General features: G+C 40.0%; 1 protein-coding gene across 1 annotated transcript in view; it reads left to right on the forward strand.

Annotated features, from left to right (window-relative positions):
* Positions 1–25,400, forward strand: part of lrp1bb (low density lipoprotein receptor-related protein 1Bb) — a 471,544-nt gene that overhangs the window by 120,097 nt on the left and 326,047 nt on the right. Inside the window, exon 2 of the mRNA XM_047370155.1 lies at positions 18,227–18,349. Coding sequence (XP_047226111.1) covers positions 18,227–18,349 — 123 coding nt within the window. The remainder of the gene's footprint in view (positions 1–18,226; positions 18,350–25,400) is intronic.

The raw sequence follows: 25,400 nt of genomic DNA on the forward strand, positions 1-25,400 counted from the left end.
TTTAGATGTCAGTAATATGATGACTGGCATCTCTCTTTAAGGGTCTGGGTGATATGATCTAAAAATAATATATATTAGATAATATTTTGGAAAAATGGCAATGCACAATATATCAAAAATATTGAACATTCCTTCTTAATAGCTCTATTAATATTCAAGCCTATTATGCAACCAAAAGCTACAAATTAAACACCTGTCATTTTAGTGTGGGAGGTTTCATGGCTAAACTGGACCAGCCTGGTAGCCAGTCTTCATTGATTGCACATTGCACCAGTAAGAGCAGAGTGTGAAGGTTCAAGAGGACAAATTGTTGGTGCACGTCTTGCTGGCGCATCTGTGACCAAGACAGCAAGTCTTTGTGATGTATCAAGAGCCACAGTGTCCAGGGTAATGTCAGCATACCACCAAGAAGGACGAACCACATCCAACAGGATTAACTGTGGACGCAAGAGGAAGCTGTCTGAAAGGGATGTTCGGGTGTTAACCCGGATTGTATCCAAAAAACATAAAATCACGGCTTCCCAAATCATGGCAATTAAATGTGCACCTCAACTCTCCTGTTTCCACCAGAACTGTCCGTTGGGAGCTCCACAGGGTCAATATACATGGCCGGGCTGCTATAGCCAAACCTTTGGTCACTCATGCCAATGCCAAACGTCGGTTTCAATGGTGCAAGGAGCGCAAATCTTGGGGTGTGGACAATGTGAAACATGTATTGTTCTCTGATGAGTCCACCTTTACTGTTTTCCCCACATCCGGGAGAGTTACGTTGTGGAGAAGCCCCAAAGAAGCGTACCACCCAGACTGTTGCATGCCCAGAGTGAAGCATGGGGGTGGATCAGTGATGGTTTGGGCTGCCATATCATGACATTCCCTTGGCCCAATACTTGCTAGATGGGCGCGTCACTGCCAAGGACTACCGAACCATTCTTGAGGACCATGTGCATCCAATGGTTCAAACATTGTATCCTGAAGGCGGTGCCGTGTATCAGGATGACAATGCACCAATACACACAGCAAGACTGGTGAAAGATTGGTTTGATGAACATGAAAGTGAAGTTGAAGATCTATCATGGCCTGCACTGTCACCAGATCTAAATATTATTGAGCCACTTTGGGGTGTTTTGGAGGAGCGAGTCAGGAAACGTTTTCCTCCACCAGTATCACGTAGTGACCTGGCCACTATCCTGCAAGAAGAATGGCTTAAAATCCCTCTGACCACTGTGCAAGACTTGTATATGTCATTCCCAAGACGAATTGACGCTGTATTGGCCGCCAAAGGAGGCCCTACACCATACTAATAAATTATTATGGTCTAAAACCAGGTGTTTCAGTTTCATTGTCCAACCCCTGTAGCTGTCCCAACAACCTAACAGTGGGATTGATTTTTAATGAGTGTGATTCCACAACAGAAATGTGGTGCTTTTGGGTTGCTTCTTTCAAAAACTGTTTACTAGACTGGCATATATATGTCAAACCAAGTAACACACAAATCCCTTTGCCCAATAATCACACAGCACAGGTGTTCAATGTTCACAGCTGACCATAGCAAACACAGAAACACAGCTGGAAGAGCAGAATATTAAATACATGCCACATTTTGTGAAAGAAAGCAGTCACTGCAGGCTATTTTTTAGGTTTAAAATAGATAATTGAATAAATGAATGACTTTATTGTTAATGTACAGTTAAACAGTACAATAACATTAGGAGTACCTCTTTAAGGTGAAAATAGTAAAAGTAAAAAAATAAAATAAGAAATCACACATCACACTGCTATATACAAACTGAATAGCAAAAAAATCTCACATTGTGATGGAGGAACTTAAAGATAATATGAGTCCTTTATAACAACCGACAGGCTAAAAGACAGTGTTGCAGAGATCACAATAAAAATGTTTTATACAGCGCTTAAGATATTTACTCTTTGAAGACAGCATTTTTTCAGGCTCTTTCTATCTGACTCTTTATACTCATTTAAAAAAAAATTTCTCATTAAACAAATGATCAACTCTCCACTTTAATAGATAAAAAGTGGTAGCATGCTCTGATACCTTGACATATCCAAGAGTCTCTCAGCTTTGGAGCAGGATGCACTCCTGAGAAGCCTCATTAACCAAACTGCAGTTTTTACAAATGCAAAGCAATTTTGATGGAAACTACCTGTCATGTCTCTTATCTAGAATCACTCTGCACAAGAAATGTGTGTTTAACATCAAGAAATATGTGAAAAATGAGTAAAAGAAAAAGAGACACAAGGGCAGCCAATAATGCAGTAGAAATGTGAATCAAATGTAATGTTTGAATGCTCTCTGAAGTGTCATCAATGCATAACACAAGACAAAAGTAGTCCACGCAAAGTCTCCAGCTCAATTTGAGTTCCTTTATGTGGTGGTTTATAGAGTGACGAAATTGTGAGAAATTTCATCTGAGAGCAGTAGCTTGGAGACCTAACAAACTGGCAGCCTATGCAGGGATTTAAAAGCGCTGTGTTGTTACGCCAGTATGCCTCTAATTAACTCCGTGGAAAATGATTCAGATTAAAACTGTAATTTGAAACACTAAACTTCTGGCGGCATTTAGATAGATATTCTGAGCATAGTAACTCTGATATGCCAATGTCAGCACATTCCTTCTCACTGTCTTTCTAAATCTATATATTACTGAAAATACAGGAATACAGTCAAACTGCAGTTGCAGTCCAACAGTGTCTACTTCATTTAGCTCACACAGCTATTTTTATCAGGGCTTGTTTGGATTGTTTGAGAGAGAGGGTATGTCATATTAAAGGTAAAAACCACAGTAAAGAAAATAAAATCTTACCTGATAAAATGTATGCTCACAAACAGTGTGCGCCTAGGTGCTCTGGCTATTTAATCTCTGAAGTTGTCCTAGGCACGGCATGAACTATATTGTCTCTTCTTCCTTCAAATTTGATTTGTTCCTCCCTTAAATCAAAGATCCTAGTTGTTTCAAAGTCCTGGGGCAAAAGGTGTTACTGAGAAATGGTTTTAGTGGATAGCAAGACTTCTGTCCTCCCTATCCGTGTTTACTGCCACGTTGCTCACAGATGTTTTCTGCATAAATGATCTTTATTAAAAAGGCCCTTTGAAATTAATTAACTGCTTTGAAAAACAATGCAAAGTCTCATGAAGATGTATTTCTGTTTTAATACTTTTAATATTTATTGGTTTTATGGTTCTAAACTATGATGACATATTTCCTTTAACATATTTGTCTCTAAGCACTTGATAACTTGTCAAGTTGTTTTATTGGTTTTGCTTTCAGCACTCTTCTTTATACCTGTTAAAAATTGAGTGTTTGAGATTTTTTTTGAATGGGTAATATGATTAAATGAGGCGTTTTAGAGCGTTATTTTATAGTCCCTCAATATAGTATTTCATTGTGCCCCTTCCCCTTTCTAATACTGCCCATATGGGCCATATCACATACCACCACTGCTTTTTCAGACAAGTAGTCTAAATTTCAGAACTTCTGGTCATCTCTAATTTATTCACACAATGTTTATTTTTGTAACTCATAGCACAACTCTGAAATGTGTTCAAGTTTACTAGTGTTTTTTTTTTTTTTGTCTTTTTCAAATAATTCTGATTTATTTTTTTATTTTGAGCATTCAAGTGTAATTCGGGGTATGAAGCTGTAAGATAATATATGATACAGTTGGTGCCAGCTGTGGCACAGTAGGGGCCAAGGAGGATGTGATCCTTAACCATAACAGCTTTCATTCCACTCTGATAATGCTGTTTAATCTGGAGGCTACACTGAAGGCTCTGACATGCAACGCAGACTCAGTGGAAACCTTGACTGGCACTTCACCTCTTGGTGATGACAAAAACCCTGTCTGCTTAAGCAGCTATTACTCCACCTGATTGGTAATCATGACATGGAATGGGGAATAAATCCTTCAGACTGCAGCTGGTTTAAGATAGGGGTCTTTGAAGGGACCCAGTGATTAGGTGACCTTGGATGGAGCATCAAAAGGGGCCAGGCGAGAGAAGGCGGGTTTAGGAGGACTGTAATTTTCTATTATTTTCTATTATTGGCAGTATAATGGCACATTCTCATGCAAATTACATTCACATACGAAGGATTAATTTAAACCAGCAAGTATTTCTGAGCTCCTAAAAATGTGGTGAAGCAGTTTTTTCTCTTTTAAAGGAGACTATGTTACTGTTCAGCTAAATCTTATCTGCCGTAAGTGTAATGTATTTTGTTTGCAGAAATTAGAAAGGGAAGCTTTTCATAATATTTTTTTAAGTATTCGTGCTCTCATTCTTGTACTGAGGCTTTTAGAAGGTCACCCTGCACCCTGTTTCTCAAAGCTGTTAATTGATTTTATTTTCCAAGAAGCTTTATCAACTAAATATGGCCTGAATAAATATGGATATGATGAATGTGAAATTTATTTTGACTAGCTAGGCAGAGATGAGATAGAAAACTGTCAGGTTTTAGGCATTCTGCCAGAGCAATGAAACATAAACTCTCAGACTAAGGTGTTTCAAAACATTATGGGGTCATAGGCAGACCATGCTCTTTGACTTAGTTTAGGAAACAAAATTCTTGAAGACCCTGGAGAAACTAAATTACTTAAAGGTTTTTATAATCAATACATTTAATTAAGCTTAAAATATTTTCAACTAAGAGTATATTTAAGATAGAACACTGAATTATTTGCAAATCATCATATTCTCCATACTTTACACAGAACACTAATAATTTGTACAGGACTGCCATGGTTAAAGCGAAATGGTCATTTAAGTCTTTCTGTAGCTGTCTCTGTGTCCAACTGTCATGTCAATGAAGGCAGCTGTGCTGAATAAACATTATCCATTCATTTTCATATCTGCTTAATCCTCTTCAGTGTTGCGTGCCTATCTCTGGTCATCAACTATAGAGAGGCACACTACACCCAGGATGTCAGACTCATCATACGTTCTGCACATAAACAACCTGTCTTACTCACACCTAAAGTGAATTTAAAATCTTCAACTAACTGTAAATGCATATATTTGGAATATGGGAAGAAACTGTCATACTTAAAAAAATTGATACATGCAACTTCAAACTATGCAGAAACATCACATTGGAAATTCGAACTTAAGTCCAGGTTGTGAGGCAACACCAGCTACCCCAGACTGCAGAATGCAGCTCAGGCTAGAGTCCAACATTTACCTGCACCCCTAAGTTAATGTCTGATCCCACCCATTATTCAGATTTTGATGTGCCAACCACGTGCAGAAGTTGTGTGGCACGTGAAAATTTGTCATTTCTACATTAATTAGCTTGCACAAGTGCTGAAGACCTAAAATAATCTAAAAACAAGGAATTGCCTTTAAAGGTTTTTTTTTTCTTTTTAACTGACATAATGAAGCGATTATGGTAATGTTCAGCCAACTAACTACTCATACAGCATGCAGAAGAGAGAACGTTGTTTGGCATGTTTGTTTCAAAAATAAATGTACAATATAATATCTGTTTTGTTTTATTCCATTTTTAGCATTTTTCAAGTTGTGTATACCAATCTATTAAGGTTGAATTAAATCTCTTGGCATGAGATGTTGCATTGTTAAAATAGCACAATATTTCATCCAAAGTGGTATACTGATGCTGTTAGCATGTGGCTTTGTCTGACATCTGATTAGGAAGGTATCAGCTTCAAACCTGACAGCATTTATGTTTTATAATCATATATTGGAGTAATAAAGGAATTAATTCTTGAGTTGCCCTGCTGGTTGATAAATAATGCCTTCTTGTCCTGTTGGCCAATGACACTCGAGTTACAAAAGCATTAAAGAAGCCTCCAACACTTTTACATAATTTGTGTGGCAACGTTTTGGGTACCTGGTAGAAAGACATTTACAACAAACATAATACCATGGCTGGCTAACTATTAGCTGCTAATGATGCTAATGTTACTATTTGATTATGAGCTTCCTATTGGTGCTACAATAAATGGTGAGTTTGGAATTCATTTGATCAACAGTTTAAAATCTAAACTTTGAACTGAATACTTCAAAATAAACAGAGAAAAAAAGCAAAACAATAAGAGCATGTTATTGCTTCTGCTGTCATTAGGACCACCTTAAAATTATGAACCATCGAATATATAGCTATCAAACCTGACCTAGATTGTGATTTGAGAAACTTTTACTATGTCTGTGAATACAAAAAAAAAATGGATTCTCCCCAAAATATTGTTAAAATGTTTTTTTGTTCTCGTGAACCAAATTGGATGTCTTGTGCAGACTTATCTGGTCTGCAGTGTATGTGATGATATTATGATGCAATCTTCGACTAGACCCAGAGATTGTCTGGGCAGGTCCTTACTGTTCAGCATGTTGTACACACTATTAGAGCTTTTATATGGTCTGTTTCTGAATTTCCAGGCTTAAGGAGGAAAGTGTAAATGTCTTAAGAGATCTTGACTATTTTTATACAAAGTCTAATCTTGTTGACTCACCTAGCATAAGTTTTACTAAACTAGAAGCCTAGGCAACAAATATCCACACCCAATGATCATTTGAACAAGTGTCACCTTTCTTGGGGATCCAGCTTGTTTACAAAATGACTCCTCTTGAATAGTGTTGCCTCTGACTGTTCTGCCACAGCATGTTGTTCCTTTTATTTCGCAATCGGCTGGCCTTGAGCTAGTATATCCCCAGCTCAACAACAATCTGCTGGAGCCAGTCCCACAGCACAGCCCTGGTCCACGCCAAGGTCCTCACCACAGTCAAAGCTAACAGCAAGGTCTTTGCAACAGCCAGAAATCATGCAAGGAAAACATAGGCTCTTTGCCAAGTCCAAAGTCTCCCAGACTTCTAAAGAGGTCTCTGCTTTGCCAGTTCTGCTGGTTGCTTCGTTGGCCTTTGAGGATTTTATTTTACTTTTCTATTACTATTACTACTACTAACGTTTTCCGGATGCTTTTCAGAGTTCACATTTTGATTAATTTCGCAATGTTTCATAACAAGCATCAATGAATACTGTCAAAAGCAACTATATGTTTTATACAAACAGCACTTTTGTGCTTTTGTCAATCACAAGGGCAAACCAAAACAAATAGCAGATGGGTTAAATATGCTGGAGACAGAAAAGGTTATTAGAGTTCTTAATTTAGTTTTCACACAAGCATTCATCCATATAGGCATATGTTTAATCCCTAAAAAAATGAACTCACTTCTGAAGTCTAGCACATTTGATGTAAAACAGCAGATTTTTGCAAAACCTCAGACCAGGGGTGAACCAAGTTTTTTCATCACTTCACACTGCTTTAACTAATTGAAAAAGACATTGCACTTAGCAGAACCAAGTCGCAAAGAATTATGAGGATCATTCTAATCGTAGCTAATCCTACTGTAACAGCTTTTTTTTTGTCAAATGGAAGAATAACATGTTGAGGTGTATTTATTGACCATGCTCATCTGTACATCTGATGTGATTTTGTGCTGACAGAGGACAGAGAAAAAGTAAAACTCCTTGTAAAAGAAAGCATTTTGTTACCTGATAAACCTTATGACCGCAAGTACACCCCGTTGCCTTGGCGACCTGGTTGTTTACTCCCTTCTTAGGCAATCTGCCATAGCTATGGGATGAACTCTGCTGTGTCCATTTTCTTCAGGTTTTGCTACAATGAGTAAATTTTTTACTCAGCGGATGCACTTTATTTGTTGAAGTACTTTAATAGTTTTTGTTCATTGAAATGGTCTTAAACTCCTTCTTTCAGGTAATATTACATTTCATGAGGTGCGGCGTGATGTAGCGGTAGATCAGGGAGCCCTAAAAACAAAGACTATTGCCCTCTATGCGGCCTTCCTGGTTTAAATCCAGACCTTTGCTGCATGTCTTTTCTCGTTTCCTTTTTTCAGAACTATGAAAGGACCACTAATGCTGCAAAATCAAAAAACATAGATTACTTTCAGACACATTTATCCATTAGGAAAACTTTTTCATTTTTAAAAAAATATTTATTCACTTCATTCTCCTTACCTACATGGTTTTGCCAGCCATGCCTCAGTCTAGCAGACTTGAAATAAAAAATAGTACATTTTTCAACAACTCAGACCAGATGTGAACTGAGTTTCTTCGCAAACACTTTTGATGAGGTTTAGAATCATTCCTGATTGTTTTATTTAGAACAGAATTTCATACAAAGTATAAAGTTCACACAACTAGTACTACTTTAACTGGTTGTAGGGTAAGATGGGAGAATAAGATGTAAAAATGTAGTAAATGTAATTTTGTCATCAACTGCTAAGAATTTTTTTCTCTTTTGTCATATCAGCACCCACTCACATACCCACATAAATGCTGACAATCACTTCTTGCAGCTGAATTAGAGCTGCTGTTCTCCCTTAGATTTCGATAAAATTTAAAAATAAATTTTACAGAGCTTTGTCGTATAAAGAGTTAACAGGATGACTCTTTCCTCCAGCCTAATATATTTCAAACTGCTGTTATGGTGCCATCAAGAAACCAATTAAAAATATAAGACCAAGGCTCCAAATACATCCAGGATGTTCACCTGGTACATTGGGAAAACCAGCAGGTCCAGGATAAAAGAACAAAATGTTTTTTTTATGTATAACTTTTATTTGTTGTGAGGAGTTTACAGTGTTCACAGCCAGTATGCTAGAACACAGCGGTACTTGCACACTAGCCATATTTTTCTCTGAAAGGCGATAGAAAAAACATGAAATGGGAAGGAAAAACCAGAACAGAGACAGCCATGGCTTTCAAAGGAGGATCTTATTTTATGTATTATTTGTGCATTTTTGATCAAATCTAGAAAGCAGAATGTGCCCAATACATTATAAGAACCTGTGGTCAGAACATCTCATGTAAATTTGACAAAAATCTTGTTTTGCATTATTTGTAAAACTATTCATTATTCTTTTTACTTTTCTACATTTTACCTTGTTCTAACCACAAACTTCAATGTATTTTAATGACATTTAAATTGTATTATTTTGTGTGTCCAAGACAAAATAGTTAGCATACTTACATTACATCACTGTCTTAATGCTGTACTTTTTCTATGTATCTGTTGTTTTTACTTATAATTGTTTTATTCCTGTTCCATCGTATATTTTTGTACAGCACTGTGATCAGCTGTTCTGTTGTTTTTAATTGCTTTAGAAATAAAGTGGTATGGTATGTTATGGTATTTGGTATGTCGGGGAGTTTTTTATTAAAGCATGTTAGGTAATAAAATATGAACCCAACCTTTAAAAACCTCACAGAGCACAGTTAAACCCATTGTCTTTAAAAAGTTAAAACAATAAGGCACAATTGCAATCCTTGCAAAGAACATCTTGTGGTCAGATGAGACAAAAATTTAGCCCAAGATTTTTATAAAACTGCTTGTGGAGGAAAACTAAAACTTTGCATTACCCTGAACACATGGTCATGTCAGCAACATGCTGAGGAATGCTTTTCTTAAGCAGGAACTGGAAAGCTGATTGGAGTTGGTGGGAAGATGGGTGGAGGTAAGTACAGGGCAATCCTGCAGGAAAAGTTATCAGAGAATTTACAAGAATTAAGAATTGCATCCTAGCAGGATACTGACTCTAAACATACAGCCAGATCTCAAATGGAATGGTTAAAAATTAAAGCATAATCATGTATTGGTTTGGAAGAAAATGCAAAAAGTTAAGTTTTTTCTTCTCTAATTCTTATGAAGACATCCCTCAAAAGACTTAGCTATAATTGAGTGAAAGGGGTTTGTTATGCAGTCCTTAGTGTTGTACCGTCACACTAAATAAAATAATACATTGAAGTTTGTAGAATGTAATATAAAAAAAGTAAAAGTTCAAGACTTTTGAATACCTTTGAGAGACTCTGTAAAACCATTATTTTTATTGTAATGCACTTCAAGTAGTTATCTCTACATGTAGAACAAAGGAAGAGCACATAGTTTTCGACCAGTTTCATAAATCATTCATTGTTTACAGGTCCAGGGAGTTATGCCAAGGAGCAGGGGGCTATAGTCTACAATTGTCTTCTGAAACGTTTCATATGCCGTTCCCTTTTAATAATTTGTTGACATGCCCCTTCTGTTGCTGAGAAAATAAAACTGACCTCACTCTGTAGTGAAGGTCAGGCAGCAGCTAATGAAGGCCCCAAAGCGTAACACCATTGATTTTTTACCCATTTCATGGCTTGAATGCAAAGTTATTCAGCATTGCCAAGGGGCTGGGCAACGGTACAACCTGGTGTTTCCAGCAGGAACCAGTCACGTTGTATTTCAGTGTCTGTGGGTGCAATTAATTATATTTTAGTGCTCTATCAATTTTATTTCTCTTGATTTCTGTGAGATGTTTAAATAGAAGAGGTACAAGGGATACAGGGAAAGGAAATGTTGGGAGTGGTGCAGAAGGGATTTGCACATTTGTAATTATGGGCATCCGTCCAGATGTGTAGTGACATTCTGCAGTCGCTCATCAGTGTGCTGACTCACGGTGCTCTCTCCTCTTCATATGCTGATCAGATTTGACGTGGATGGCATTTAAGACTAAATAGCACAAGGCGTATGTCACTTCTGGAGAAACCCTTGTAATAAGGATTTAATATGCAGGTGTTAGATGTCATTGAGATGCATCGCAGTGCACTGGAACTTTTCAAAGATTAAAAATATGAAGATTAGGGAGAAGACACATGATGCATTTTTAGACTTAACAACCTGCTTAGTTTGCTTCATAGATTCACTCTTCTCCATCATTCATCTGACCTGAAGCCAACCAGGACACTAAATCTGCTATAAAATGTGTAATATGTTTGTTTATACTAAGTGTATACATATATATGTATTCATACAGCTTAACAAACCGATGAGTCAAAGTATTATAAGCTCAATGTTTTTAGAAGCTGTTGATTCTTCACATCCTACCAAAGGAAGTCATGGATTTTCCTTTTAGAAACTTTGCCAACTGACTTGCCATGGCACTGGCAGAATGTCAAGATCTGTAAATAGTCAGTTTAAGCCTTGTCTTGTTTGATGATACTGCACAGTGACAAAGTGGAAGTGCATTTAAAGCCATATGTCTTTGTGGACTGCCACAATTAAAATTGGTTGGACGTAATGGTTTGGCACTATCCACCGTTTTAGGTCTTTCACCCTGATAGTCCGCTCCTCATCCAAGACTTTAAAACAACAAATTTAATCTCAACATAGTGTTGGGACCCCAGCCATTGGTTACAACATGAAATGCCAGTAAGAACTTTTCTGGAACTTTGAGTGTTTGAAATGATAGTAATACTTTTTTTTTAGTTGTGGCTGCACAACATACATAAAACATGACATTGTAAAATTATTGTTGACTATTGTAAACCCATATTTTCCTCACTAATCTGTCTGTTTTTTTTTTTATTATTATTATGATGTCCCCAACACTCCCCTTGAGCTATTGCCTTTCAGTAAAATCTCTATGAGGTATCGACATAAAAGGCAGAGTGAGTCCATACATCTGGCCAAATTTAATACTGGCAAGCAGGGTTTGTATTTATAGCACTTCAAATATGATAGCCTACCAAATATTGCAAACGTGATGTTCTACATATTACAATTATGATAAAAATTGAGATTCGAGGTATGGTGCAACTCTATTATTAGCCTAAATTGCTTATTGTAGTTAGGGTTCTCACTGAGAATAACAATTAAATCCCAATTGCTTTCAGTTTCTACTGGCAGTTGTAATTTTTTTACTTCAGTGCTCTTTTGAGAAGCTACAGGACGGTGGAATGTGATGGTGCTTAATATCAGTTATCTTGTAGTAACCTTGCAAATACTTCTGTCACACTGCTGTGTATATGCCTTCCATTTCAATGGCATATGAAGATGTGTAGCTTTATAAATAACCCTTCCCTATGCTTTCAACCCTGTAGCGTACATACTTTTATCATGCACTTATTATATTCGAGTAGAAATAATACTATGTTAAATAAATAAAACTCTTGGTGTCCTGTGGTAAGTTTGCATTTCTGTACAAAAAATTGCATAATTGCAAGTGACAGTTTGTTACGTTCGTTTGTGTTCACTCAGTGGAGTTACACCATTGGCTAGTCACACTACCATCTGAGCCAGCTCCATGCCTTCAATGCTGATTGCATTGCAGATTAGTTTGTTGAGTCTACAGTGTTCACCACCCTAAATCAGCTGCCCTGCCACTCAACTGCAAATAGAATGGGACTGGCCAACACAGACTTGTAACATTTGTTCTTTGGGTAGATGTTGAATGACCTCAGCTGCTTTAGAAAATGCAGATGGTTCTGGTCCTTCTCAAACAAGACATCTGTATTTTTTACTGAAATAGAGTTTATTGTAAAAAAAATATATATATGCCACTGCTGCAGGATAGACGAGTGCTATTCAGATATCAGAGCAATGACCCAAAGGTTCTCCTACCAATATTCTGATAATATAATCAAATAATGTTTTAAACATGTGGAGGCACTCATATTCAGTGCATAGAGCATTGAATCTTCAACTTTATATCATTAAATAAATAAATTATGATGATGGTGATATCATGGCATAAGTAACTTTATAGATATGACAAGACTCGATGTTTCGCCAAATGCACTTTATTACTTCACATTTAAACCCACATAAGAGGTTTTTAGATATTAGACATATTTATAACAAAATAAAACAAACATTCAGACAATGGCTTTGACACTAACATGTCCTATGAGTACAACTAAAGGCTTTCCAAGTGCCATCAGTACTATCCATTTCTGACGCATATATACTGTATATACAGGGGTTGGACAATGAAACTGAAACAACTGGTTTTTGACCACAATAATTTATTAGTATGGTGTAGGGCCTCCTTCTGCGGCCAATACAGCATCAATACGTCTTGGAAATGACATATACAAATCCTGCACAGTGGTCAGAGGGATTTTAAGACATTCTTCTTGCAGGATAGTGGCCAGGTCACTACGTGATACTGGTGGAGGAAAACGTTTCCTGACTCGCTCCTCCAAAACACCCCAAAGTGGCTTAATAATATTTAGATCTGATTACTGTGCAGGCCATGGGAGATGTTCAACTTCACTTTCATGTTCATCAAACCAATCTTTCACCAGTCTTGCTGTGTGTATTGGTGCATTGTCATCCTGATACACGGCACCGCCTTCAGGATACAATGTTTGAACCATTGGATGCACATGGTCCTCAAGAATGGTTCGGTAGTCCTTGGCAGTGACGTGCCCATCTAGCACAAGTATTGGGCCAAGGAAAAGCCATGATATGGCAGCCCAAACCATCACTGATCCACCCCCATGCTTCATTCTGGGCCTGCAACAGTCTGGGAGGTACGCTTCTTTGGGGCTTCTCCATACTGTAACTCTCCCGCATGTGGGGAAAACAGTAAAGATGGACTCATCAGAGAACAATATGTTTCACGTTGTCCATAGCCCAAGATTTGCTCTCCTTGCACCATTGAAACCGACGTTTGGCATTGGCATGAGTGACCAAAGGTTTGGCTATAGCAGCCCGGCCGTGTATATTGACCCTGTGGAGCTCCAGACGGACAGTTCTGGTGGAAACAGGAGAGTTGAGGTGCACCTTTAATTCTGCAGTGATTTGGGCAGCCGTGGTTTTATGTTTTTTGGATACAATCCGGGTTAGCACCCGAACATCCCTTTCAGACAGCTTCCTCTTGCGTCCAAAGTTAATCCTGTTGGATGTGGTCCATTCTTCTTGGTGGTATGCTGACATTACCCTGGATACCGTGGCTCTTGATACATCACAAAGACTTGCTGTCTTGGTCACAGATGCGCCAGCAAGACGTGCACCAACAATTTGTCCTCTTTTGATCTCTGGCATGTCACCCATAATGTTGTGTGCGTTCCAATATTTTGAGCAAAACTGTGCTCTTACCCTGCTAATTGAACCTTCACACTCTGCACTTACTGGTGCAATGTGCAATCAATGAAGACTGGCTACCAGGTTGGTCCAATTTAGCCATGAAACCTCCCACACTAAAATGACAGGTGTTTCAGTTTCATTATCTAACCCCTGTATATATATATATATATATATGTTATGTGTATATATATATATATATATATACACATAACACACACACTACTGGTCAAACGTTTTAGAACGTCCTTCTCATTTAAGGGTTTTCTTCATTTTTCTGACTATTTGGTAAGAATTTACAATGTAAGTAGTCATGGAAGTAAAGAGACACATTCAGTGAGAAAGTGTATCTAATATGTTTCAATACATTCTATCATTTTTGCCTTTTGGTTTATGTCCCCCAATGAATCACTGGAAAATTCCATCAGATTCATACACTGCTACAATTTTGGATTAGGAACATCTCCTAAAAAATAGCTTCTTCACTTAGTAATATTTAAATGAACTTTTTTCTTCCTTCTTTAGATGTATAAAAAAAGCTCTTTGAGCTGTGCACTGCACTGCTGCTTCTACAAAGTAGGTTCTATTTGAATATGTGCTTGAATTAAGACTTATCCAAAGTAGCATATAGTGAATGTGTGCCTTATTGCAATTCAGGGGATTGTAGGGTCTTAGTGGTCTGTAGCTTATACCTCATTGTCATATAATGTTGTTTGGAAACATAAAGACCTAAGCTTTGTGTAATTCACAGTTTATTAGGAGTGAGCAAATAGGACAATGGATGCCTCGCTGCAAATGCAGCATGAGGAGATGTGCTGTGCCGTCTTAGGATTTGTGTTAAATATTTTGAACATGTTTAGTGAATGGCTTAATATGCAACTCTTGTCTCATCTTAATACAGAACTTGATAAAAAATATAAATGCTGCAATGCTGTTGGCAGGTTTTCAAAACAAGACTTTGTTCCTCTGAAAATCTGGCACCTTTCAAAGACTTGGTAACTTTAATGAGCCACGCAGCTGAGCCAGTGGTGGCTGTTGGGTGTTAGGAATTGTGCTCATGACAATGTGCCCAGCTGAGTGCCGGATATGTATTTGCTTCTGTTATGGTAATGGAGCCTGTTGGGGTGTTTTTTCCTACCTACAAAGGGTTGCTACGGCATTAAAAAATATATATAAATCAACACTTTAGCGATGTTTGCATGGAATTATCCTGAAATATGTAATGCTGAGTTACACGACACCTTGATGTGTCTTTCTAGTGCAAATACTACTAAACTGTAACTTTCTCTTAGCTCTGTGTTTGTCCCTTTGTTGTCTTCCAGCAAGTTTTGGGACTGTGCTGTCTGTCAAAGGAAAGCTGTTTGGGAAAAAGCTGAATTAAAGAGTGAAATGACAAGAGGTCATTTGCTCGGCTCATATTTGGGCCCGTAGCTTTGAAGATGAAGAGGCATGAAAGGAGGTAGAACATCAGTAGGTAACTGGGCTCCTCAGAGGTGAAGGAACAGTTTTTCTTTCTTTTCTTTTTTTTCCTGACTTCCTTCAGTGCTTGAGGAAATGGCCCTTCTGCTCCCCGAGCTCTGTTTCTCAATGGTAATCAATTCAACTTGAAAGGCATAGGAGATAGGCCTTTTGAAACTTCATCAATCTAAGCGTATCTTTGCCAACTGCAAGCACAGCATGTGCTTAATAATGCCTCGCTATTTTGTGTAAATAATGTTGGGATTTATGTAGTTTATTTCTGGAGTCCACACAGATAAGTGCTTACAAAGTGTAATGTTTACTCTGTTCAGTTTCAGACAAGTTAACATCTACTCATTTTTGACATAAATGTCATTTTAATTTTGTCATATACATCACTTAGCAAGTTGCACTTTTACCACATGTGTTTTGTGGCCTTCAACAAATTTCTTTTATCATTCTGGTTGGATATTTGTCCAGTGTTCTTAGCTAATTTAAGGTGGTTGGTTTCTTGACATGGCGCACAGCTTTTAAGCATATTTGCTAGGGCCAATTCCAGAAGCTTAGTGTTAGCCTCCTTTATTCTTTACAAAACTAGTTTAGGTACATGTTTTGGATCATTTTCCTGTTAGACAAAGCAAGTTTCAACCATTTGGCGCCAACTCTCACAATCCGATGAAATAAATTAGGTTAGGCTCTTAAATTACTAATACATCTTTGATTTTATCTTATCTTCTTTTATTTTACATATATAAATATATTATTCCAATTGTAATTTGTTTTAATGTTGTGAAGCACTTTGTGATCTGTGTCTTGAGAGGTGCTATATAAATAAAATCTTACTTACTTACTTACTACCCAGAAAGTGCTACAGCTCATCATCATCTTTCTTTCTTGCAAAATCTTGACTGTTTGTCCACTCCTCTTGTCATAAATAGTAGAGCTCATTAAAACTGGTTGTGTTTCTGACATGGTGGAATGTTTAAGCGTAGTCTAAATATTCAATAGGACTTAGACTGAGTCTGTTCCAACAGAATAATCTTAGAGAGCTTTATCCTTTTAAAAACAGTTTAGGTGTATCTGATCATCTCTCTATTAGAAAACCCACCTGTTTCCAGGTTTTAACCATCTTGCAGTTAATTTGAGGTGAAGTTGAAGAATTTGCTGGCTGTCCTCCTTCATTATTTCACACACACAGCATTAATACTAGTTCATGTGAAACAACACCCCAGCATGTTGCCACCTTCATGCTTGACACTTGGTTTTAAAGGTTGAAAGCTTTACCTTAACTCTCCAAACATACTGTACATCTCACCATTGTGGCCAAACAGCTTAATCTTTCTCTTATTTGACCTTAAAACCTTTCTCGAGAAGGCATTTTGCTTGTTTGGCAGCTTAGTTGGCAGCTTGTTGCACAGAGGTGCAGTTGTAAGCACTGTTGCCTTACAGCTAGAAGGTTCTAGGTTCAAATCCCAAAAGGGTCTTTCTGCATGGAGTTTGCATGTTTTGAATGTTTTAACTGTGCATGTGTTAGTTATCTTCAGGTACTCTGGCTTCTTTCCACAGATTCAAACTTGTGGACTAAATTCTTGTTTCTTAAAACCTCAGACGTATGTCATTAAAACTCTTCCTTTCTGAAAAAAGAACAGCTCAAAAGCATCACTAAAAGCCCAACATTTATATGACATTTGCGCATGATGTGAACACCTTTGACAAGAATAAAGAGAAGCTCATAGAGGATTCTCAATCAATTTGTAAATGTTCTGTTAAACTGAAGCAAACTAATATATATGAGACAAGCTTCATAAGGCTATCTTGAGTATTCATGTTGCTCTATGCGACGAGCAATGGCTTTTGTGCAGATTTTCAAGAGTTTCAAAAGAAGGTCTGAATATTTCAAAAGGGACCTTGATTTAAGTTGTTGGATATCAGCTATATTGCATCAGTGGGAATAGAAGAGACAGAATGGATGAGATGTTTGACCTTTTCAGATTTGTCCCTGGGTAGCAAATTTGCTGGAGGGTGCTGGGGCAGGGAGCAGCGGTGCGTTGAATTATCACTCCCACTGTTCACATGCTACAGACCTGATCTCCCACTTGCTCCCCTCCCACCTCTAATGGGTTAGGAACACACTGAGGGAAAAAAAGATGGAGATAGCAAGAGTGAGTAGGAGGAGGGACTTTGTGAGTTGAGTCTGATTGTCTGCAGGTTAAGCTTAGAAACAAATTACCGTTTTTGCTGGGTGCTGAAAAGAGGAAGAAGCAGGTCACATTGTAGTGGCAAATCTTTTGCAAAAGGTTTTGTTATTCTGCAGTGCAATTGAGCTGAGTTTGTGACAGCTACCGGCAGGAAACATGTCAGGGCTTTGATGGATGCTTTCTATATTGAAAGGCTACGATGACTTTTTAGTTGACTGGGCTTTCACTGAACACCGCCTGTTCCACCAGCAAATAAAAGCACAACACCAAGGAGGAAAAAAGATAAGAAAGCAACTTGCCACAATGCTTTGTAATACTTTGCAGAGTCACATTGGACATTGTGTCTTTGTTGGAGGAGAGTGGCTGTCAAAAATGTGATCAGCTTTTTTTTCTAAACACAAATCTGTGGTCTCATGTTCTTCTGTCAGCCTTTAAATATTCACCCAAGAAATAACAGCAGTATCTAGTTTTTTTGTTTTCCAATTTATTTCATCCAGTTCCATGCATTCATGTTCATACGTTTAGTCTTGTTAGAACCTCTTTATAATATTTTCTGCATTAGATTCTAAATGCAGTCCAATAAATGTTTTTTCTGCTCCACTATGACCCATGTGTACATCCAAACCATCACCTCAAGCCACTTCTTTGCTGTTCTTCCCCACCTCTCTTCTCATGCCATCCAGAACCCATCTTGTGTGACGTAGGGGAATTTCACTGTCATGACCAGCAGACCTGCATACCTGAGGCCTGGCTCTGTGATGGTGAGCCCGACTGTCCAGATGACTCTGATGAAAGCGATCATGTCTGTAAGTTAATCATTCCATTCATGCCACACTAATGCGAACAGGTCATCATCATTAATTATACCATTAGACAGTTCCAGTCAGAAGTTTACTTCTCGTTACTTGCCATGGACATTAATGTTTAATTTTGGATTTTAATAACCTATTAATTTTCAAGGGTAGAGGGATTATACAAAGAATTCCAAAGGTTTTCAGAAACAAGAATTCGGTACACAAATTAAACTTTTATGTGAATTTTCTCTAAACCACACAGGCTCAAATTTAAACGTACACTCTTTTGGATATTGGTTTTTAAAAATCCCTTGGTAAGTTGAAGAGAATTGACTGTAGCCTTGAACAAACTTCTGGGATAATTCTGACTGCATATATGAACTATCTCTTATAAAAAAATGGTACAGCTAATTTTAATTGGTTAGTGTCCTTCCCAAATTTGGGGTTGAGGTCAGGCCCTCTTCAGAAGCTTAACGCTTCTTTATTCATTCCAGTTATGATGGTGTTGGTGTGAATCCTTGTCCTGTTGGAATATTATGTACAAGCTTTCTGTCTACTTACTGTCTGACCCAAACTTTACCCTCCAAGATGAAAGGAAATTGGTTCGGATTTTGTAATTAACCAATTTCTTGCACACAAGTACAACCCATGGACCACCAAAGCTCAAACCTATTGTGAAAGGAAATCTTCTGAAACACCATTGTCACTATACACAGTGAGCATTAACACTTTCACTAGCAAAGACCCCGCCACAAAGGTTTCGGAATACAGGTTTACTGAATCAGAATCAGAATCAGCTTTATTGCCAAGTTCGTACATACAAACAAGGAATTTGACTCCGGTGCACATTGCTCTCTGGTTATGGGTTTTTTGCATTAAAGAATATACATATATACAATATACAAATATACACATATATAAATAAAAAGGTGCATTTGCAACATCTGTATGCTCTTGTTTGATACTACAGAGAAACAGCCTGGGGGAAGAAACTGTCTCTGTGGCGGCTGGTTTTAGTGAACACTGCTCTGTAGCGGCGGCCTGAAGGTAATGCTCTGAACAGTTTATGTGCAGGGTGTGTGGGGTCTGCAGAGATTTTTGCAGCTCTTTTCCTGACCCTAGACCTGTATAAGTCCTGGATGGAGGGAAGGTCAGCCCTGATTATTCCTTGCAATCTGGACCTGTCCTGTTTTGTGGATGAGCCAAACCACAATGAGATGGATGAAGACAGGACAGACTGAATGATGGCAGTGTAGAAGATGACCAGCAGCTCCTGTGGAAGGTTGAACTTCTTGAGTTGCCTCAGGAAGTACAGTCTCTGCTGGGCCTTCTTTCAAACAGTGTCTATGTATGAAGACCATCTCAGGTCCTCAGAGATGGTGGTTCCTAAGAACCTGAAGTGGTCCACAACCGATATAGGGTTGTTGAGGATGGTGAGGGGGGTGTATGGGGGTGGTGTTCTCCGAAGGTCCACCACCATTTCCACAGTCTTGAGTGGGTTGAGTTCAAGGTAGTTCTGACCGCACCAGTGTAACAGCCGATCCGCCTGCTGTCTGTATGCAGACTCATCACCGTCCTGGATCAGTCCAATGACAGTGGTGTCATCTGCAAACTTAAGGATTTTCATGGACGAGTCCGGTGAGGTGCAGTCATTTGTGTACAGAGAGAAGAGGAGTGGAGATAGAACACATCCCTGGGGGGCACCAGCACTTAATGATCTGGATCGGGAGAAGATGCTCCCCAGTCTCACCTGCTGCTGTCGGTCCGTCAGGAAGCTGTTGATCCACTGACAGGTGGAGGCTGGGACGTTGAGCTGGGTGAGCTTCTGGTGGAGGATGTCTGTTATGATGGTGTTGAAGACTGAGCTGAGTTCTACAAACAGGATGCTGGAGTACGTCCCTGGGTGGTCGAGGTGTTGCAGGATTAAGTGTAGACCTAAGTTAACAGCATCATCTGCCAACCTGTTTGCTCACTAAGCAAATTGCAGGGGGTCCAGCAGGGGGCCTGTGATCTCTTTCAGGTGCTTCAACACCAGCCGCTCAAAGGATTTCATGACCACAGACGTCAGGGCTACAGGCCTGTAGTCATTTAATCCTAGGATGGTGGGTTTCTTGGGCACTGGGATGATGGTGGATCGTTTGAGGCAGGAGGGGACCTCACACTTCTCCAGTGATTTGTTGAAGATCCTTGTGAAGATCGGAACGAGTTGATTTGCACAGGCTTTCAGGCATGATGGGAAGACGTTATCAGGTCCTCCAGCTTTCTTTGTTTCCATGCGCTGAAAAAGTCTATTTACATAGTCCTCGGAGATCTTTAGTGCAGGCGGAGGATCTGATGGTGGGGGGTTGGTTACTTTATGGGAGGAATTTGTTCCTGAATGGGATGTGGAGGAGATGGTTTGAGGTGTGAATGGCTTCTTGTCATGTCTGCAGTAGAAGCCATTCAGACGGTTAGCCAGGCGAGGACTGTGTTCAGGAAGGGTGGGGGGTACTATAGGCAGTCAGGTTTCTCAGACCAGTCCATACAGCCGAAGTATCACCAGCAGAAAGGCTGTTCTTTAGCTTCTCACTGTAGCTTCTCTTGGCTGATTTGATCTCCTTTGTTAGTCTGTTCCTGGCCTGCTTGTACTGCGCCCAATCTCCACTGCTGTGAGCTTCTTCCTTGTCCTTGCACCGATTCCTGAGGAGTGGAGTAAACCATGGCTTGTTGTTCCCAAAGGTGCAGAAGGTCTTGGTCTGCACACACATGTCCTCACAGAAACTGATGTATGATGTCACCACATCAGTTAGTTGGTTTAGGTCAGTGGCTGAGGTTTCAAAAACAGTCCAGTCTGTGCATTCAAAGCAGGCCTGTAGCATCTGCTTTGATTCCTCAGTCCACTTCTTAACAGTGTGAACCTTGGGTTTGGAAGCTCTTAGTCTCTGTCTGTAGGTTGGGATGAGGTGGATTAGATAATGATCCGAAAACCCAGAGCAGCCCTGGTAACAGGATGATATGAGTCCTTTAAAGCTGTGTAACGATGGCCCAGTGTGTTTTTGTCTCTGGTGGGACACTTGATATGCTGTCTGTATTTGGGGAGTTCATGGGAGAGGTTTGCTCTTTTAAAATCTCCCAGTATTATGATGAAAGAGTCCGTGTATTTTTTCTCCACGTCTGTAATCGGCTCAGCAAGATGTTTTTCCGCGGCAGAAGTGCAGTCATGCAGTGGAAAAAATGAGCAGATTATTATAAACGAGGAAAACTCTCGGTGAATAAAACGGATTACAGATTATGAAAAATGACTCCAGATCCAGACTACATGTTTTACTTTTACTTTTACGTCTCTGCACCAACCTTCATTTACATAAAAGCAGATTCCGCCTCCTTGCCTCTTCCCCGATAGCTCTGCACTGTGATCCGCTCTGAACAGCTGGAAGTCCGGGAACAGCAGTGCGCGGTCCGGGATGTTTTCACTCAGCCATGTCTCGGTGAAGCAGAGAACAGCTGATCCGCGGAGCTCCGTGTTTTTACCGGTGAGAAGAAGCAGCTCGTCCATCTTGTTGCTTAGAGTGCGGACATTTGCCAGGTGGATTGAAGGCAGTGGTGTGCGAAGTCCTCTTTTGCGGAGCTTTACCAGCACGCCAGCACGGTTTCCCCTCCGACGCTTTCGGCGCAGTATCCCATATAGTGCCCGTATAGAAGGAAAGGGTTGAGGGGATTGACGAATTGGGGTCTGAAGATGGTTAATCTGGGGAGACTTGCTTTTGAAGGCTTGGGAGGAGGAGACTAACCTTGGGGGTGCTGTCTTCTGAAAATGCCTTTTTCCCCGAGTCCACTTATGACCCCCGAAATGAAACCTGCAACAAAGAGGAGAGGATGAAAAATTAGGAAGTAGGGATGAGGGTGATGGGATGAAGAGGAGGAAGAAGAATGATGATGATCAGATGAAGATGAGGATTACAGGATGAATGGGAGGAATATGGATATGGTTGGGGTTTAAAGAACGTGATAGACTGTTAAAGATGGGTGGGCTGGGGATAGGTAGACTGCTGGGTAATTAAAGTTAAGGTGGAGTTGTGGCTTTGCTTCCAAACCTAAGTTAACATATTAACTTCAATACTGGAGTGTTGACCAATAATTAAGCACTTGTCACAAAGCAGTGCCTTTAAGCACCTTACATTTTGTACTAGACAACGTGGACAAGCTAAAATGCCTTTAGGAGATTGTGTAAGTTTTGATAATGGAACCAACATGAACTGTCTGGCTTCAATCACAAAAAGAAAGTCAAAGTGAGGCATTGAAACCAAAGAGCACTGTTTCAACTCTTGGACATGGTGGTAGCAACATCATGCTGTAGGTTTCCTGTCAGTGCAACTGGTGCCTTGCCCCTGAAATAAAGAAGATCACTACCTTCAAATTCAATACCTTTATCTTAGATCAAAAGCTGCAATGTTGAAACTTTGACTCTGATGTTTTCTTCTTCCCACAGGGTCGAAACTGTGTGGCATAGTTCTGGCTGTAGATGTAACCACTCTTCCTAGAAATTCTAGAAATGATAGAACTAGTTTAATAGGTTGTTTTCCAGTCACAGACCTAGCTTTTGAGCATATTGTAAACAGTTCCTATATGTTTGAGGCGGGGGCTTTCCAGAAAGCTTAATTTTAGCCTACATGTGTTAAAAATGAATTGTGTCCAAGTTTTTCACCCAATTCTTGCTTATAAGGTCCATTAAAGTTGTATGATCATTCTACCAGAAGACAGAAAGTTCAAATAAATAATTAAGTGTTAAACAATATACCAGTCATGCCAATAATAAGTGTTTGTAAACTAAACAAGGGCCCGTGTTCACAAACATTCTTAAGGTGCGTTCACACCAAACACGATTTCTGCGAAAGGAGCGGCCAATTTACATGTTATCCCTATGTAGAGGCGCGTTCAGGAGCGGAGCGGCGCGGTGCGGTGTGAAGGACGCGGAGGGCGCGGCGCGGAAGGTGCGGTGAGCAAAGTGGGAGCGGAGCGGCGCGATGGACGAGTTGAAAAATCTGAACTTTTTCCTAAATTTGCGTCGCGTCAACCAATCAGGGACTGGATGTGGCTGTGACGTAGGGTGAAGGACCAAAGCGGAGAGGAAGCAGTTGTCAATGATGGAGGACCAGATCATAGTGGCGGTGTGCGGTAAGCCAGAGTTGTATAACTCAACTAATTACTTTTACCGAGACAAGTACAGAAAGGACCTGGCCTGGTTATGTTTAGGCACAAATATCTTAAATTTAGGAGATGTGGACATTAAAAATTGGCTGTTTTTTTTACTGAGCTGAGATTTATTTACTCACCGAAGACAGATGGACGGGCGTTTAGCAGCGGGGATACAGCGCCGGTAAACCGCGGTGAAGTTAGTTTGAAGTTGGATGTTTAAGCTCCGCGGAGTTAGCGGCATCTAGCTCAGGGTTGATCCGATTCAGGCACTCAGATTTTCAATGATTGTTTGGTACGGAAACTTATTGACGGTCCTTAGTGAACCACCGCGCATCAGAAAAGGGAGCAACAGAGAGCAGCTAGCTGAAATCTGGGTGCCTGACTCGGATCGGCCGTGGGCTGGATGCCGCTGGCTTCGCGGAGCTTGAGTGTCCAGTGTTTCCGGCTTCGGGCTGGCTTCACTGCGGTCGCCGGTAGTTGGCGTCCCGGAGGCCGATTCATCTCCCAACGCGGGGCAGCAGATCTTCGAACTGGTTCCTGGATAGACTGAAGTACCGCTGAAATCGACCATCATCCAGACGCAGCTCCTGGAGTAGGTGGTGGTAATCTCCGAACTGTTCCCATCCCTGAATAATCTGGTGAACCCAGGGACATTGATGTCGGCTGCGTTTTTCGCCTCTCCACAGATAAAACACCGTGATTATCCGTGAAATCCATGTCCAGCATGTTCAGTTGAAACCAGCAAGCAGCAGATGGAAGCTCCTCCTATTTGATGACGTGGCGAAGCATTGCCGCTTGTTGCCGAATGCCAACGCGGAGTTCACGCGGAATGTGAAGCGGGCAAAAGCACACAAATGAGGCGAAAAATTCGCAGAAATCGCGCTTGGTGTGAACGCACCATTAGAGTCCTCTCAGAGCACTCCTATCTTAGCCTAAAAATTCCTGCCAAGGACTCCTGCAAGGTGTGACGCTGTCGTCTAAGAGCAGTGATTGGTTGTTGCAAGAAGCAAAACAAACAAATTCGCTCCTAGTAGTGGAGAGAGGTTAACCGATGATAGAATTCAGATTGGATTCTGAAACATGTAAATCATGATGATAAGCTTAATTTAGATAAATTAATTGTCACACAGCATCAAAATGTTCAAACATAGCTTATTTAAATGTTTATCGTTATTTTGATTGCTTATTATTATGTTTACTCACCATGTTCGTCATTTTTATACTGCATCTATTTCATATTAATTAAGTTAATATTAATATTAAAATTTAGCATTTTACTGTGATCTCCTTGTATAAAAAGGTCTAGTTTGGTAAAATAACCCAAACACAATGGAGAAAAAAAGATGTAGAAAACCAAACTGGACAGAGGACCAGAGCCTGCTGGGATCATGTTGCGAACAGGCATTCCTGAGCAGATCAATGTGTTGTTCCCTGTGCTTTCACGCACCTTCCTGGAATTTGAGCAGCGCTGGTACCTGCAGCATTCAGAAGCTAGAGAGGAGATAGCAGCATACCAGAGAACTCCACAGACAGGGAGCATTGGAGATGACAATTTAGGCTTTGCTGCTGACATCACCTACAATACAGCAAATAGTAATTCACCTCATTTACATCTTCTTCTATGTATATACTCGTACTCGTCGTCTTCCGCTTATCCGGGACAGGGTCGCAGAGGCAGCAGACTCAGCAGAGACACCCAGACATCACTCTCTCCAGACACCTCCTCCAGCTCCTCCAGGGGGAGCCCAAGGCGTTCCCAGGCCAGCCGAGAGACATAGTCCCTCCAGCGTGTCCAGGGCCGTCCCCTGGGCCTCCTCCTGGTGGGACGTGCCTAGAAAACCTCCAGAGGAAGGCGTCCAGGAGGCATCCGGTATAGATGCCCGAGCCA

The sequence above is a fragment of the Girardinichthys multiradiatus genome, chromosome 7 (genome assembly GCF_021462225.1).
Source record: "Girardinichthys multiradiatus isolate DD_20200921_A chromosome 7, DD_fGirMul_XY1, whole genome shotgun sequence".
In the NCBI taxonomy this organism is placed as follows: domain Eukaryota; kingdom Metazoa; phylum Chordata; class Actinopteri; order Cyprinodontiformes; family Goodeidae; genus Girardinichthys; species Girardinichthys multiradiatus.